Raw genomic sequence first — 17,484 nt, 5'->3', positions numbered from 1 at the left:
ACAAGAAAAGTCCTATTATTCCTAATTAATCCACTGCACTCACGCCATTATAGTAGCAGAAGCTTGTATGCTCTCACTTGCCATCTCCCAGCCTGAATCTAGACAACAATGAAAGTCCTGTTACTCATGATCAACTGTCAGAAGTCACCATGGTTGTTGGTTAGTTGGGTCAGGGAAGGGAAATCTGCTTAAATGCCCCCACTACAGAGATCTATGCTAATGTTTATCAAAATAAGATTCTTTTCTTAGTGCGGGAACTTTTATTTCAGTGCTGAAGAAGCTGCTTGAAACTGTTGATCAGAAATTCCAATCTAACTTAAGAATTGAAGGCAGTCACAGCTCAATGGCATACTGAAATATTTGGCACATCTACAATATTTTTGCATTAATGCTGTACTGTGCAAACATCTATTAAGCCCCCATGGCAATGTTGCCTAGTGGCCCAAAGTACACTACTGAGTGAGAAAACCTGGGTTCTAATCTAAAACAATGACACTGCATGCAAGCTGGAGCCTGTGTGCCTCATTTTCCTTATCTGTAACAAAAGAAAAATTTACTTGAGGCACTTCAGGATCCTCCAATGAAAGGTGCTATGCAAGCGTTAAGGGAGGTGAGTAAATACATATCCCCATTTTACAGAGCAAATATGAAACAGAAGGGTAAGTGACTTGGTCAGTGTCACAGCCAGAACTAAAATTCAGAAGAGTCCTGGCTCTCTGTTTAATGCTCAGTCCACTGGATGACTATGTTGCCTATTCAGAGAGCAATATTTTCACAACTGCAGCTTTATGACAAACAGAAAAGCTTCTGTAAACACCACCAGTGTAAGTTCCCATGTCAGTAACTGTGTGCACAGACGTGCTTCCATTTCATGCCAACTGCTAAGAGTACAGAATGCCAAACTTCTCTCTTGGCAGACACACTGAAAGAGGGAAGATGTTACATACAACCTCACCCCCCAGCATATTACATTCCTAGTCAGCTCTAAAGTAGGTGTGCACTCCATGTGTGGCCTGACAGAACAGTGTAGTCCCCTTCTCCCTGGAACTGCAGTGCAGGGACAGAGAACAGCAGGGTTTTTATTACTGATGAAGTCAAATGAGCATTTTCTATTCTATAAAGAAACATGCAAGCTGAAGCCAACACTAGGGGTTGTTTGCATTTAGTTTGATTAAACATGTAAATTAATATGCAAATTAGAATCAGCGCATTGGCCTCTTGGCAAAGAGTCAATGAGGCCTTGGACAGCCCTGGTTCAGGTGTTTTATATATGTACCCCCCAAATTCAGAGCCCAGTGGGTAAAAACAATTTAGCACTTGGTTTTAAAGTGTAAATTAAGCCTGTATTCCAGTATTAATATTTCTAATAATTCCAGTGCTAATTTTCTAGTAACCAAATGATTCAATATACAAAGGCTTGCAGTCCTTGCCACATGGCATTCTAAGCGCTCAGAAATGGCTGCCATCTGTTTACTAACCTTTGTGTTTCTGGTGAGATTCCCTATCAACTTAATCTGTGTCATCTAAAAATGACTTAAGTAATGGAAATTGAGTTCCAGGTGAGGCGGAACAGAAACAAAAAGCAACTTGCCATAGAGGCCTGTGGTAGGGCTGGAAAAGATTTAATATTTGTACCGCAATAGGACCTAGCTCTCAAATGGGATTTTGAACGGCCCCATAGAAATATGAAAACATGGTCCCTGCCTCAAACAACTCTCAGTCTGAGAAAAACCACCACCCTAATTCTAGTTTAAAAACCTGCTCAAGTGTTAGCAGTTCCTTTCAGTGAGTCACTGCCCCACAGGCTGCATCACTTGCATCTCAATTATATATGGCATCAGCTGTCTCCTCAACTCATGCTGGTCCCCAAGAATAGGTTTCTGGCAGAAGAGGAGTTAAACATGCTACCATAATTGGACAACCCCCCCATCTCCACCACCCCAGAGTCCACTATATCCCAGAGATCCCAGCACAGGTGCTGACTTTCCAATGTGCCAGCGGGTACTCGACCCCCCGCTCTGCTCCCCAATCCACCCCTTCCTCCCCAAGTCCACATCCCCTTCCCACCTCTCCTCACTCCCTCCCCTGAGCACAGCACATCCTCGTTCCTCCCCCCAGAGCCTCCTGCACACTGTGAAACAGCTGATCATGGCAGATGGGGAGGCATGGAGAGGGAGAGCTTATATGGGTTCCCCCCACCCCCATGGGTGCTCCAGCCCCGGAGCACCCACTGAGTCGGCGCCTATGAATCCCAGAAACTCCCTTTACACCACCACTGAAGGTCCTCTGTGTTGCTATAGCCATCACCTGCTGATACATGAGGATGGATGCCTTTCCATTTGCAAACACTCAACTGGATTGTGGGGATGGTCTGGCAAATGTCAGCTCCGCTCCATTCTAAAATGACTTCTACAGCATACATGAGAAATGAGTGTGGGCATGAACATGGTCTCTTAAGACAGCTATGCCTGTTGCACAGAGGAATCTCAAATGCACAGATTAAAGTCCTGAGGAGGGAATGTCTACTCAATATGTAAGTGGCCGTACCTCGATTCCTTCTCTCAGATGGAGCATCCTGCCACTGCAGGAGGTCAATTCTGCAAGTGGACAGTGTTGTTCCCTTAAAGGCAGTAGCAATCTAAGATGGGGGAAGGGTGTGGGAATGGAGGCAGTCAGATGGCAGGGCTTGTGTTGGATGAGGGGTGCCCGCCCCACCCCTCCCAAGTCAAAGTGAATAGGCCTAAAAAAAGCATCAGAGACAGTAAAACAACATTTCCAGCATGACAAAGAGGGTGCATGAGAGAAGTCGAGGCAGGGTGGAGTGTCCTGTTTACAGCAGTTCTATTATCATCCTATTGCACTAAGTCCAAACAGCCCTGCCACCTGGCTGTAGGCTCTGGATTTGGTCCAACGCTAACTACACAGCCGACAAGAGTCAAGTTTGAGGGCTTTCGATTTTCATGCGACAGCAAAGCCACTCAAGATAACAGAACCGTCGCTATATCTCAGAGACCCACTTGGTTGTCTCTCACTGCTGCACTAACAACTTTTGCATAGTCCCTTTTACTCACTCAGGTCAAGTGTGACCTCATCGTTAAGGTGGCTGCATTTTCAGTTCGTTTTTTTTTTTTATACTAGAACTCTGGACTCTATCCCTATCATGCACTGGGCTCTCAGCAAATATAGCTTTCTAGGGAGTTGTAGGAAGAAAAAGTGCCCATCTCATCTTTATCATCTGCAGGAGGACATATCAGATCCCTGGACAAATTTACTAAAAATCATTAAAGGGACATCAGCAAGACATTTCTAGCTAGAAATTTTGTACCCAATACAGTTAGAGGCAACACCTAATATACAAACAGAAGTTAGCAAAAATATTTCCAGTAGTTTTGCATTTGTATATAGTTTATTTCACAATCCCCCTTATAGTTTCTCCCTTGCAGAGCTAAACCTTATCAAAAAGGGGAGCAGAACAATGTTCTAAAAAGTTCAAGGACATGCAGTTTAATCAGACACTGAAGTCTTTTGAAACATGTCAACTCTTAAGATTAACTGTGTCCCTTTAAGGATCTAACAAATGGACAGAGCTTAGATAAAAGTCAAAGTTAAGGCTGAACTGATGCTACACTTATCTCACAGTGCCTGGCTGTTACAGGTGTACAGTGGAGAAATTTTACTTGTGTGTGCTGTGATATGTGGGCACATCAAGGAGTTTGTTACAATTCTGAGCTCATTAGCTCAAAGAATCTAAACATTTAATGCAAGAGGTCTACCTTTTTAGAGGCTCTCGTGAAAGTGAGAATCCAGTAGAGATACAGCCAAAGCCACTCCCATTCATGTGAGGATTACTAGGGTCAATAACTGATTTATACAGTGCCTTCCAGCCAAGTATCCCAAAGCATGCAACAAGCTTTACAAGCTACATACGAACAGTTCACCTCACTTGGGCAGAAATTTTTCAAAGCATACTGTAAATACTTTATATCCAACTGAAACTACAGGAGGAATTTTAGGCAAATAAAATTCCAGCGGGGTGCTTGCATTCTATCATAGTTCTTGCAAACTACAACAGGTACTTTGATTTCAAGTCATCTAAAAAACCTCCCACAGCACAGTGAAACCTAACATCAAGGTAGGCCATTGGCCGAGTATCTAAAAAGTGTGCCCCCCTCCCGAATTAGCAACAACAGTTTCTCCATCTGGATGTTCGTTGATGTTCTCCTTTCTAAGGAGTCACGTCCACACTGGAAAGCTGTATTGCTTTAACTAGACTGCCATATATACACCAGGCTAAAAAGTGTTCCGTGGCCAAAAAAGTTTGGGAAATGCTGCTCTAGTCTAATGGACCACATTTTAGAGAAAACTCAGGAGTCCACAAACCACAGTCAGGGAGACACTTCATCTGACATCACTTTAATTGCAGGCATCAGACCTCCAGATACCAACAGATATTTGCTACCTTAGTCCTACAGAACGTCAAGATGTGCCATAAAAGCACTATCTAGATGTTTCTAGTGCAATGATCAGCAGTGAAAGCATTAATACTGACAAAGGTGATCAAAGCTGAAGCTTCAGTGTTGCATCCTATTAAGGAATGAGATATTGGCATCATTAAGTTATTTCAATTTTTTGGCAGACTCAAGACAATAGTGCACCATAGCTTAAATTGATAGAGGTCTTTGCCACGAACAAGGCTAGAACATTTAATAACGGATCAGATTCTATAGATTTATTCTCAGTTTTCATTTAAAACTTGGCGTGTATATTTTGCAGACTGGGCAGGTGCAAGAAAGATTTGTAACTACATTTCAAGTTACACAGCAGCGCTGGCAAATCGCAGCATCCATTAATCCTGCTAGCATCATCTATCATCAGAACAAAGACTAAACCAAACATTTATTATTTCCCAGATGTGGCTCTTATCTCTCATATTCTGGAAGTGATAACCAAATCTATAAGAAGCTACTCTCTCCCTTAATGCCTCTCAATAAGAATATTCCATATGCTGCTAAAACAAAATATATCATTAGGTGCTCCCTCCTCTTCAAACTGCTGCCAGAGCACACCTTGATGACATCAAAAGGTTTGAGAGCAATTTAGTATTATGCAATATATAGGTCTTTATCTGGGAGTTCTGCAAAGCAGTGTATTGGTAACTTCACATGTCACAGTTATGATGAAGTTTAAAATCCTTGATCCATACTCCTGTGCTTAGCACACAGTGAACTCTACAGAGAGGCCTAAGATTTTAGTCTGAAGGAATTAATAGGAATTTGGGGCATAGTCAGGAGCTGATAGTCAAGACTGGGATCAAGGTGAGATGTGGAGGTTGGTAGTGTTCAGGGTTAAGGCTCACATGGATGTCACAGAAAAGATAGAGCTGTCTCTATGGAAGAGGACGATAGACAGGCCTTCTGAAGCAGAAGGGACAAAGGGCAGATCTAAAGTCTGTACCAGAAATGAAAGGAGCATTTGTAAGGGACCCCAGAAGAGAACATGCTGAAGATGCTGGCTTCTTGTTCAAGTCACTGAAGGGCAGAGCTATTTAGGTACTAATAAGCCCCTAATCACCATAGTATTGGAGGAACTCCCAAGTACAGGAAAATAGAAATAAACACTGACCTGGGTATGAAGAAAGGGATCCATGATGCAAGATAAGGAGCAGATTAGCTACTGAGGCATCTCCTTGTTCTGAGAGCTGAAAACAGTAAGGTAGTGCTGATTCTAGGGAGGGAAGCCCGCTTTATCCAGAATATAGGTGTAGAAAAGGAAGACTATATTCACTAATAAATATTGGGGGGCGGGGGGTAAAGTCAAGTGAGACATCCATTGATAAGTTATGTAAACCATACAACAAACATGAGTAGGTAGACAAGAGAATAATTTGAACTGGAAGAAGGTTCTGCTAGGGGGCTTGTTCATGGTAGTGAAAGATTAAAAACCACCAGGTTACAGGGGGATTTAGGGAGAGGACAAAAATGCCCACCCCCACCCATTAGCATTAACATTTTTCTGTAGCACAATTAGCTGAAAACTTCCACAACTCTTGGCATACATTCTATTTTAAGATGAAGTCTCTGCACAAAGTAAATGTTCTACATCTCTAGCTGTTTTTCCTCCTCCACCTTTAGAATAATAATCCTTTTACTTGTAAAATATTTACAACCAACAGGGTAAATTCACATACACAGTTACACATTTCACATCCCTTTGTTCCATTTCAACAAACATACAAACTGCACAGCCTTGGGAGCACTGAAATCCACTGCATCTTCCGGTAATTAGGCAGAAGCTGAGGTTAAACCACAGTACCCCTCCGACTCTTGCAAAAGATCTGTGCCCACAGTTCCAAAATACCCAGACTCCAAACTCCAACACGGTTTCAAGACCGCCAACTCCAAAATGCAACCCTCTGAAAAACATGCAAGAGCCTTCCCAGTCATCTAGCTTATAGGCTGAATCAGGTGGTTAAGCTACCATTTTGCATTGAAAGAGGCAGTCCCTCCATGATCTTATGGAAAAGAATTTTCATTCACTCATAGCCAAGGATAAGGAGCAGTGTATGACAAGAGGAGTTACCAGATTAGAGAGCTAGACTGACATTAGTTATGACCCAAATCAACTTCTGTAGGCACTGCTAAACTGGGCTGGAGTTTTAAGATCTGGCCTGCAAGCAAAACGAAAGAAATTGCAGTTTTTGTAACCATTTCCCTGGTTACAGGCTGTATTCGAATGCAGCTGGGGAAAGCTGTCCAAGGAAAAAAGCCATCTGCAGATGTAATTTAAGGAAATTATTCAATAAGGAATACTAGAAGTTCAGGCTTTTCTGTGGCACTCAATCAAATCGAAAGACAATGCATGCATTAAGGAGCAGCTCCACTGAACACAAACACAAGTTGCTTAGGGTCCAAGGCTGCAGCTAAACACCCAGTTACTGGAGGAAATGAGCTGAACTTTTCACCTTTTATCTTAATTCTCTAAAGCTTATTTTAGAATTAGAAAAAACAACCAAACTTGAAATCTTTGGCTCCAAAGGACATTCTTAGACCTGGTCTGGTGTGAAGGCACTCTTCAATGGGGGCTTCAAGCAAGTGGGTCACTTATTCTGATGCACATATGCAGCACTTCTGGACTGGCTTTTATGCTCTGCAAGGTTAAGGGTGAGCTGGCAAAGAACAGGTGGGTTTCTGCCCCAATATGGACCATATAAGGGTTGCTTCAGAAACAGGTTTTTACTTGTTTTTAACATTTGAAATTTAGGTATTATTTACTCTTTTACCTAGTAGATTACAGATGACTGGAGAACTAGTAGGATTATGTCAAATACAGGAAGTGAAACCCTGAGCAACTGAGAGGAACCAATTTCTAGTCCTTGTTAAAGACTGGTTTGTTTTTGTTAAACCTATTTAAAATAAAACACCTGATAAACAGGAGTAGAGATCACTAAGATTCAACTTTGTCCTCAACTAAAGGATGAGGAAACACCCATTCAATCCTCTGGGTCCTTGGAAATATCCTAGTAAAAACAGACCAGATTTGATACTGCTGATATTTCTACAGTTAAAAACAAACAGAAAAAACATGCAAGAAACCTTCCAGGCCTTGCCACCAGCTTTAGGTGTCCAACACGAAGACAGTAAGTAAATTTTGCAGAGTAGGAAGCATAGCAGAAGTTTACAAGTTATAGCATGACTCCAGCGCAAAAGTAAAAAAAGCAAGGAATTACAACACACAATGTTACCAAAATCTCTCTTATGGCTTTGCTAATTTGGGGAAAAGGGAAGTGCGGCAAATGAGGTCAGCTTGCTTTTAAATCAAGGGTGGGCAAATTACGGCCAAGGGCCGCATCCGGCCCTTCAGACATTTTAATCTGGCCCTTGAGCTCCGGCCAGGGAGTGGGTTCCGGGGCTTGCCCTGCTCTGCATGGCTCCCAGAAGCAGCAGCATGTTCCCCCGTCCATCTCCTATGCATAAGGGTAGCCAGGGGCCTCCACATGCTGTCCCTGCCCCAAGGGCCGCCCCCACAGCTCCCATTGGCCAGGAGCCATGGCCAATGGGAGCTGCAGGGGAGGTGCCTGCGGACAGGGCAGCATGCCAAGCTGCTTGGCTGTGCCTCCACATAGGAGCCGGAGCGGGGACATGCCGCTGCTTCCGGGAGCTGCTTGAGGTAAGTGCCACCTGGAGCCTACACCCCTGACCCCCTCCTGCACCCCAAACCCCTGCCCTGATCCCCCTCCCACCTTCTGAACCCCCTCCTGTACCCCCACTCCCTCATCCCCAGCCCAGAGTCCTCACCCCTCCCCTGCACTTCAACACCCTGGCCCCAGCCCAGAGCCCCCTCCCACATCCTGAACTCCTCATTTCTGGCCCCACCCCAGAGCCCTCACCCCCTCCCATGCCCCAACCCCCGATTTTGTGAGCATTCATGGCCCGCCATACAATTTCCATACCCAGATGTGGCCCTCAGGCTAAAAAGTTTGCCCACCCCTGTTTTAAACATAACTAGTTTAAACTGGGATTATTTGTTTTTGTACCCAACTACTTGCCACAGGAAAAGTTATTTTTATTATGTATTATAATGCATTACAGTAGAGTCTAGAGGCCTCAGCTAAGATCAGAGCACCAACATACTAGACGCCTTACAAATACAAGTAAAACAGTCCTTGGATTTAAGAGTTTACAGTCCCAGTCCCTAACAGATTACTGTCTCCAGTGCTTCTGGCTCTGTATCATATTAAAAGCAATGTTATTGAAATGTGTTGGTAGACCATTGGAAACTCTACTGTTTACATTCTGATGGAAAAGAAAGGATCCAGAGACACAAACCCAGAAGTCCATCTCAAGAGAGCAATTCAGATATCCCATAAAAGCCATCTCATTCCTTCAGGGCACACACTAATCTCAAATTTACCCAATAGAAGCAGAATTTTAAAGACTATCCTGAATTTTTAAAGCAGGGAGCAGCTTGTTTGATACAGAACTGTCAATACAAGTCAAAATTAATGACAGGTGGGATCATATCCTTTATTTCTCCGTTCCCAGACTTGTAAAGAGGCTAGCCAGCAAGCTGAGAGCAGCAAGTTTACAGTGAACGTATGATCCATATCAACTGAAGACATCAACACTCTAAAGTGGCTCTAATTACACTGCTCATGACAAACTTGTTCTACACTTAACATTACACCACCTGTGTTTTGCATCTGGCCTCAAGTCAGAGCCTTATACTGTATATAGCCATACTTCATAGAAGATAAAGAGAACTGACTTGATTGCATAGGGCAAAGGTGAACTGCTTTTGTCTAGAGCAGCAGCAAGAATATTAACTTCAATATCTTCCCATCTTCAGTCCAGTCCCTAAGGATGTTCACTTTCTGGACAACTTCCTCCCTGTCCCTAATCCCTCAAATCCCATCAATCCACACATACACTTGAAAAAGCCCTTAAGAAAGAGGGAAAAGCAGCAAGATGTCCCATGACTTTTGCAATAGTTCAGCTTTATTCCTTCAATTTAGCTGAGCAGAGTTTGTGTGCAAGTGTCTTTGCTGTGTGACATAGCACAGTATCATCCAAGTTATGCTCTGTTATTACTGAAGTTCATCCCAGGAGTTCATAGTGTCTTGAGTTACACCTACAATTACTATTTTCTCACTTGGAGTGAAAGTGGATCAATACTCCTATTTTTGTATGGTTGACACAACCTGACCTGTTAATCCTGCCTGAGACATCCCTCATCCAATACACAGGGTTACAGGTAGACTGCCAATTAGACAACCATAGACTCACCCAGGAATCCAAGATCTGCTGAATGAAACCAGTCAACTTATTCCCATCACAGGGAATGCTTCATTCCATACCTACTAAACACATGCATGTGAAGCTTTATTATATAAGCAGCCAACAGGCACATGTTCCACCAGAGGAAAAAATCAGACCAACAATGCAAGAAATTGAATACTGAAGGCCACTAAAGTCACTCCCATCATTACTAGCAACAAGATCCTCAGCCATGCTCATCATGGTATCAACATCACATGCACATATCTTCCAGAAGTCCAGAAATCCCTGGGAGGGAATACCAGAGTTAGCAGGTGAGCCATTACTGTAAGGACATCTAACTTTTAGCCAACCTATCTTAAACTGATCAGTTAATTTCCACAATTCCTTATTTAAAGTGAAGGATAGCTGCAGCATATGCAGACTACAGGTGCCAGCATGAAATGTTTTACTGGGTCTAAGTAATCACTCACACAAAGCAATTCCTTGGGTAGGCTGTGGACCCCACTCTGACCATCCCTGCATAAGTAACACCTGCAACTTCCCCAGGTGCATTTAACAGCACAAAGGAAAACCCAAGAACAGCAAAACCACAAACACCTGGGCCACTATTTTGGTAGTGAAAGCCTTCATGTGTGTCCTCAGGGTGAACACAAACCCTGCAGCAAATGTCCAGTTAGTAAATCCAGAAACAGAGGCCTTCAAGTTAATTTTAGATCTTCTATGGCAGAGGGAAGGAGGAGGAGAAATATTAATTTATCAGGCTCTGCTCTATCTATATCATGTAGACAAAGTCCATTCACAATGCTTTCAAGTGGTAAACAGACATTTTTCCTCCTAAATGTTTTAAGTCTGTGTATGCTTGGCAGAATAAACTGCTTATGAAACCATGTCCCAACCAGTTTAAATCTACAATATTCACGAGACATGGTTTCACACTCATGCCATGATAAATCTTGATTTGGTAATTTTCTCATTTCTTCACTGGTTTAGCAGGATCTACGCAGCAAGAAAAGGATTTGGCATCTCAGAAGCAGGCAAATTCAGACAGCAAGCTACAGAATCCTAGCTAGATGAGTCACCTCAGTTAATAGCAACTTCCTGAAAAGTTAAAGAACACTATATAATTCTATAAGCTACAGGACAGAGGAAACTTTGTCCTGGTGAAAAGGGAATAGTTACCAATAAGTGATCATGTCCATAATTCTTTTCTTTACCAGTATAGCCTCTATTAAGCTGACAGGAGGTATGGAAATTGGCAAAAAGTCATCCCTAATCAAGGCTGTCCCCCAAGCACAGCTACATGCATGCACAGGTGAAGACACTCTGCCTGCAGCTCTACTCATCTCATACTATTCCCTCTCACAGACTACACTCTGCCACCAATAACTGACTTTTATGCCCTCCACCCACTATGCACTTTTTTCACGCCACTCCCTATATGATAGTGTCTCTCCTCCAGTGGACCAAGAAACATCCTCCCTTTCCTCCAAGACTCCCCTTAAAATGCAGTTTGTGACCACCAGCTTGCGCCGCTAACCCATCATCCTTGACTCATCACATGACCTTTAACACAGCTTACATTATAGTATAAACAAAAGTTTGTTATTTTTATCATCATCACTGGAACTATTGGAACTAAAGATCATTGGAACTACTAAGAAAACAACTATGAAGTCGCTTTGTTTTTATGGTGCACTGCTCCATCCCCTCCTTTTTTCTATGCGTTGTCTCAGACTGCAAGCTCAGCAGGGCAGGTAGTTTGTCCACCTACATTTATAAAGCACCATGTACACCAGTGCTGCCACATACATTAAGTTCCAAGTTTTCTTAAGCAGCTGCCATTTCCAATGGTCAGTCTGGCAAGGAGAAAGCTCAGAGGATCTCAACAATTTACTTTAGACAATCAGAAAGCCACGTTTAAGCCATCTGGTGCAAGATCTCTAGAAAGCCAAGACTGCTTGGTTCTCATCCCAGTAGATTCAAGGGCATGAAGCATGTAGAAATGTATTCATAAGTCCCTGTGGAGATTAGAGTCTGGATACTAAGAAGGGAAATTTTCCAGTTAATGTGGAGCTCAGAATATACTTTGGGGGAAACTGGAGCTTCACACAGCACAGCTTTGTTTACAGTGAACTAAAATAAACCTAAAAATTTCCAAGGAGCTGATTCCACCTTTGTGAGAACATAGGCTCGACTGTTACTGCACCTACGGAATTTTGATAGCAGTCTCAAAGCCAATGAATCAGTGTAAAAGGAGACAGTAGAGGTGAGTCTGGCCCGTATCTGAATGGGATCTTCAAGACAGGGTAGTAATTTACCTACCTTACCAGCATAAACTACACCACTGAAGAGATAAGGGATGACTGAAACCATCATGGCTACCTTCACTGCACACACTATAAACTTCAAAGCATGAAGACTTCTAAACACCAAGACAACAAACCCTAGTCTCCGCAGAATTGTTTGCCTGGCTTCTTCACTGCAGAATAGCTACGCAGTTTAGCAGAAGCTCTTTAAGGGGCAGATTCAACAGCTGCTCCCTATTTTATTTCAGCAGGATTTTCTGTGAACAGAGCAGCTGCAGAATCAGACTGGCTCGCAGACCGTCTTTCCATGTGTCCGTCGAAGCCATGGAAAGACACACAACTAGTACTGGAGAAACGGCTTCAGCTTTTTAAAAGTAACCCATCTCAGAAGGCCAGCAGTCAAGCCACTCATAAGCCATCCAATAAGCCAGGGCACAGGAACCAGGAAAAAATTGATAGCAACAGATTTCAGCACTGAGATTCCAAGATTGCAGTGAAAGTTTTAGAGTTAGGAAACACTGATACAGTTTTTAGTTAAACCACAGCTAATTTACTGCAGTAGCTTCCACACATACAAATGGCAAATTGAAGCTTATTGTATGAACAGTGACTGGGGCACAGCTATGGAACTTTAAATACATCTCAAACTGTACATGAAAAAGATCAAGAGGAAAAATTCAAGCTGCCAGAGCATGAGCAGTGAGGGCACAAAGCCAGGAAGAAACGAAGACCAGCAATTCCTGTTTTTGAATAGACTGTCAGTGGATTTTCAGCCTTCTAACCCTCAGAAAACCTACAAGCATCCAATGCCATGGCACAGGGCAGTACAGAGCCACAATGAGACTCCACAATGCAGCCAGCAGAAAAAGCTAGCCTACATATGTCCTAATTTCACAATAATGTTTTGCTTTAATTTTATATGTTTTCAGACTGTCATATGATAAATTGCCATATTCACAGCAGTTTCATGTCAGTTTCAGTGTAGAGGTGGCATAGAGGGGGGGATTAGAGCTCAAAGAAATGTGCTGTTTATTTAATGAACTCAGTTCAAGTGTAAATTGGGCATAATACTCTAATGGCTTCTCTGATCAATACTAATCCTCACAGTGGCAGGAAAAACAACTAGTACTATAAGCCTCATATAATGAAATGCACAACACTTGTGAGAATTAATGGCTGTTCCTCTTTACAAAAGTGATTGCTCTAACCCACCCTAAAGTAGATTTAAGAACTGGTGCATGAAACCAGATATAAAAGCATTTCAAACGGATGCTGTCAAGGTTGGTAGGCCAAAATTTGATCAATGTTCTTTACTATTTGAAAAGCCCATGTAATCCTGTGTTTAGTCCAAAAAAAGTGTTACACTGCTCTTTCAGCGTTTCATATAGTAAGGAAGATTTCAGCAGCAGCCCAGCACTCATGAGCAACCCTAAAAATAAAGCAGCAATCACACATGAAGGAAAAGCATTTCCACAGGCTCATATAAACCCTCCAAAAAGGTTATACTTCGTGATTTTTAAAAAAAAAACTTTAGAGATACCTCGGCACTGCAGTTTTGGGATCCATTATGGTTTACAGTACATATGAATTTAAATGATTGCTTCTGTATCAAGTCAAGTGACCTCAGTAATAGGATGTGCTGTTCAACTCCAGATATAACTTTCAGTTTAGCTTCTTTTAATTGTGACCTAAAGCCATCTTAAAATAAGGCAACTTGTTATAATGCAAAAGCAAAGAACAAATTTCCCCCGCCTCAAACAGGCAAATGTGCAGAAGTGACCTCAAGAGCCCAAAGATGAAAGCTCCTTATTTGTGCATGTAATTAGAATGCCCACATGGAATTTTAAACTTACTGCATCTACCGGAATGGTTTTAATGCAGTCAAAAATATCTTCGTTAGTTTAGCTCTTGTTCACCTTCCTCCTTCTACTATATCTTTGCTTCTCATCCCAAATCCACCCCCCCTCCGTATTTTTTCTCCCATATCTCACCCATTCCAGGTTCTCATTACTCTCATTTCCACCCACTCAACTTATATTTAAAAAGCACTCACAATTACATACTCATTTTATGTACTTTTCTTACATTGATACTCTGAAAAGAGACTTCCCTCATTGAATCTAAAAGTGCTTTACAAAGGTTGGTAAATATCCCCATTTTACAGAGGTAGGAACCAGCAGTGTGATTTTTCTCAAAGTCAGTTTCAGAGGTGGGAACAGAAAACAAGCCCCAGAGCTCTAGCCAATACTATTTCCCTTCACACAGTACTTGATAAGGATTCAAATTACCTTCCTCTAAAAAAATAACTTGCACCACTATATAATTTCAGTTTAAACCTGAGTCGCAGCATCAGCCATTTGAACTCTATGTACTCGTAGCTTGGGCCAAAGTCGCTCTGCTCAGACTGAGGATACGGTTAGAATAGAAAGATTGTAAGCTGTAAAAACAGGAGTACTTGTGGCACCTTAGAGACTAACAAATTTATTTGAGCATAAGCTTTCGTGAGCTACAGCTCACTTCATCAGATGCATGCAGTGGAAAATACCTTATGCTCAAATAAATTTGTTAGTCTCTAAGGTGCCACAAGTACTCCTTTTCTTTTTGCAGATACAGACTAACACAGCTGCTACTCTGAAACCTGTAAGTTTCATCAACCAGAGAGCATGTTTAGACTAAGATGCAGGGGCTTTCCACCCACACCCTTCAGGAAAGCAGCGACTACAGTTCAGATTTAAACTCAAAACTAACTTTAAAGCCAAGAATGGAGGTTCTAGAAAGCCAAGATCACCAGAGTTGCTGTTCCCTCCTCCCTTTCTCAGCATACAGATCCTTCCATCAAAGATTGTGTAGCTAACAAGTTTTGATCCCTATGCTGGGTGGGATCATTGGTCAGTTTGTGCTCCATCTTGCCAAGTTGATAATGGCACACTTAATAAAGCTTTTCATCTTCTCTTTACAAACATTAAGTAATCCTCCTAACCATCCCTGTGAGGGAAAGTACCTTATTTCCTTTTTAAAGATAGGAAATGGAAGGCAAATAGCTGGATGCATTTGTAGAGTTATGTCACCATAGGTGGACATTAAGCATTTTATCACACACTCACTGCCATGTTAATTAGCCACTACAAGTAAGCTATTTTCCCACCATTAAAAACCAGTCACCCCAAAGATTCCAGGCTCACCTACAACTCAGGCACACACTATGCAAAACTGAACCTTACCTAAGCAACCAAGTATAAGCCTCTCCATCACAACCCTCAGGCAAGAGCCAGCCAAGGTGCTTTGCCATATGCCCTAACGGCTAGATTAGGTTCTGCAGGAGTATAGCTGAGGATGCTTTACTGGGTGGGCTTTGTTCACCAGCAGCTTTTGGTCTTCTTTCTTGTGTAAATCCCATCAAATGGAGTCTGCTCTACAAGTCATCTCTCTCCAAATTAATCTATTTAGTGCCATATCCTGTATAGCCCCGCATGCCAAAATAAAGGTCTTCTTTTATGAGATCCCACCACTTCTTGCCTAGGCCTCTCCTTTTCCTTCAATCTTGATCTGTTCAACTCTTACCCACCCCAGTCTGCTTGCGGGGCTACATAATAATTACCCCTGCAGGCCCACACACCTGTTTACTGCACATGCAAGAGAAGAAAGAACTTGGGCTGGCAACAGAGACAGAAAGGGGCCCCTAAATGGCAATAGGTGGACAAACCCTCCTGGCCAGTTGTCAGCTGGGAACCGTCCACAGGGAGAGCCGGGCAGCCCAGCAGGAAGCTGAACGGCCGCAGATAAAAGAGGTGGGGGTCTGCTGCAGGGGGTGCACCCCAGGGCCCGACCAGCCCCGGCGGCGCTGCTGCGGGAGGGGGGTGCTGCGTCGGAGGGCTGGTCACGCACAGCTGGGTCCTGAAGCACGTGGCAGGTGGGGGCGCGCGCGGGCTAGCGGGGCCCCCAACTGACACGGGGGGGGGGCGCAGAGAAGAGCTCTCCCGCCCCAACGGCCCCCCAACCCCTCGCTCCGCGCCCCCCCCTCCCGGCCGCCCCAACGGCCCCCCAACCCCTCGCTCCGCGCCCCCCCCTCCCGGCCGCCCCAACGGCCCCCCAACCCCTCGCTCCGCGCCCCCCCCCCTCCCGGCCGGCCCAACGGCCCCCCAACCCCTCGCTCCGCGCCCCCCCCCTCCCGGCCGGCCCAACGGCCCCCCCAACCCCTCGCTCCGCGCCCCCCCCCTCCCGGCCGGCCCAACGGCCCCCCAACCCCTCGCTCCGCGCCCCCCCCCCCTCCCGGCCGGCCCAACGGCCCCCCAACCCCTCGCTCCGCGCCCCCCCCCCTCCCGGCCGGCCCAACGGCCCCCCAACCCCTCGCTCCGCGCCCCCCCCCCCCCCGGCCGGCCCAACGGCCCCCCCAACCCCTCGCGCCGCGCCCCCCCCCCTCCCGGCCGGCCCAACGGCCCCCCAACCCCTCGCTCCGCGCCCCCCCCCCCCTCCCGGCCGGCCCAACGGCCCCCCAACCCCTCGCTCCGCGCCCCCCCCCCCTCCCGGCCGGCCCAACGGCCCCCCAACCCCTCGCTCCGCGCCCCCCCTCCCGCCCCAACGGCCCCCCAACCCCTCGCTCCGCGCCCGACAGCCCAGCCCGCTCCCTCCCATTCCCCCACCAGCACCAAGGCTCCCCCCCCCCCCAGTTTGCTGCCCCCCTCAGGCCCCCGTTACCTGCCCGGCCGCCGTCTCCGCCTGCCCCGCGCCGCTGCTGCAGCTGGAAAGGGATGGTGGCCCTCAGCGGCTGCAGCCCCCCCACTCCGCCGCGGCAGCAGGAGGCCCCAGCAGCCCCCGCCATCCCCAGCTCGGACCCAGCCTCGCCCGTCTCCTCCCGCGAGCCCCAACAGTAACCAGCGAACCCCCCCCTCGCGCTGCTACTTATCAGCTCTTCGGGGGCCGAGCGGACCAACGCACCCCGCCGCCCATTGGGCCCCGGCGGCGGCCAGCTCCGCCCACCGGCCAATGGGGGGCCGCCGCCACGCCCCGAGCCTTGACTGGGAGGGAGGAGACCTGCGATGGTCCCGCCCCTTACGCGGGGTCCAATCAGAAGAGCCAGAAATGATAACATCCCACTCCCCTCCTATCCCGACCAGAGAGCAATCAGAGGAGCACCAGATGGGCAACCCACCCTTCCCAGAGACCAATCAGAAAAGGAGCAGCGTACGTAGGACCTGCCTTTCTTCCGCATCCAATCGGAATTCCAATTACCCCCCTCACTCCAAGCACCAATCAGAAACGCAGGACATGCTTGTGCCTCAATCCCGCCCCCGTGCCCAATCAGGAAAGCAGGCGGTACTAGGGTCCCGCCCTCACCCCGGGAGAGACCAGGGGAGCGCTGTCGTTTAGCGCCTGCCGGCTGGTTCGCATCCTCAGTGGAGAGA

General features: G+C 45.6%; 1 protein-coding gene across 4 annotated transcripts in view; it reads right to left on the bottom strand.

Moving 5' to 3' along the window:
- Nucleotides 1-17,250, bottom strand: part of FAM117A (family with sequence similarity 117 member A) — a 29,785-nt gene extending 12,535 nt beyond the window's left edge. The window contains exon 1 of one of the 4 annotated variants that reach the window (XM_043536983.1): nt 16,778-17,250. In XM_043536983.1, coding sequence (XP_043392918.1) covers nt 16,778-17,171 — 394 coding nt within the window. In that variant the 5' untranslated portion in view covers nt 17,172-17,250. The remainder of the gene's footprint in view (nt 1-16,777) is intronic. The other 3 variants (XM_037886902.2, XM_043536981.1, XM_043536980.1) reach the window with 3 other exon arrangements.
- Between the last annotated feature and the right edge of the window lie 234 nt (nt 17,251-17,484).

This window comes from Chelonia mydas, chromosome 27 (genome assembly GCF_015237465.2).
Source record: "Chelonia mydas isolate rCheMyd1 chromosome 27, rCheMyd1.pri.v2, whole genome shotgun sequence".
In the NCBI taxonomy this organism is placed as follows: Eukaryota; Metazoa; Chordata; order Testudines; family Cheloniidae; genus Chelonia; species Chelonia mydas.
The sequence above is the reverse complement of the archived record's forward strand: the minus strand, read 5'-3'. Positions and strand labels throughout refer to the sequence as shown.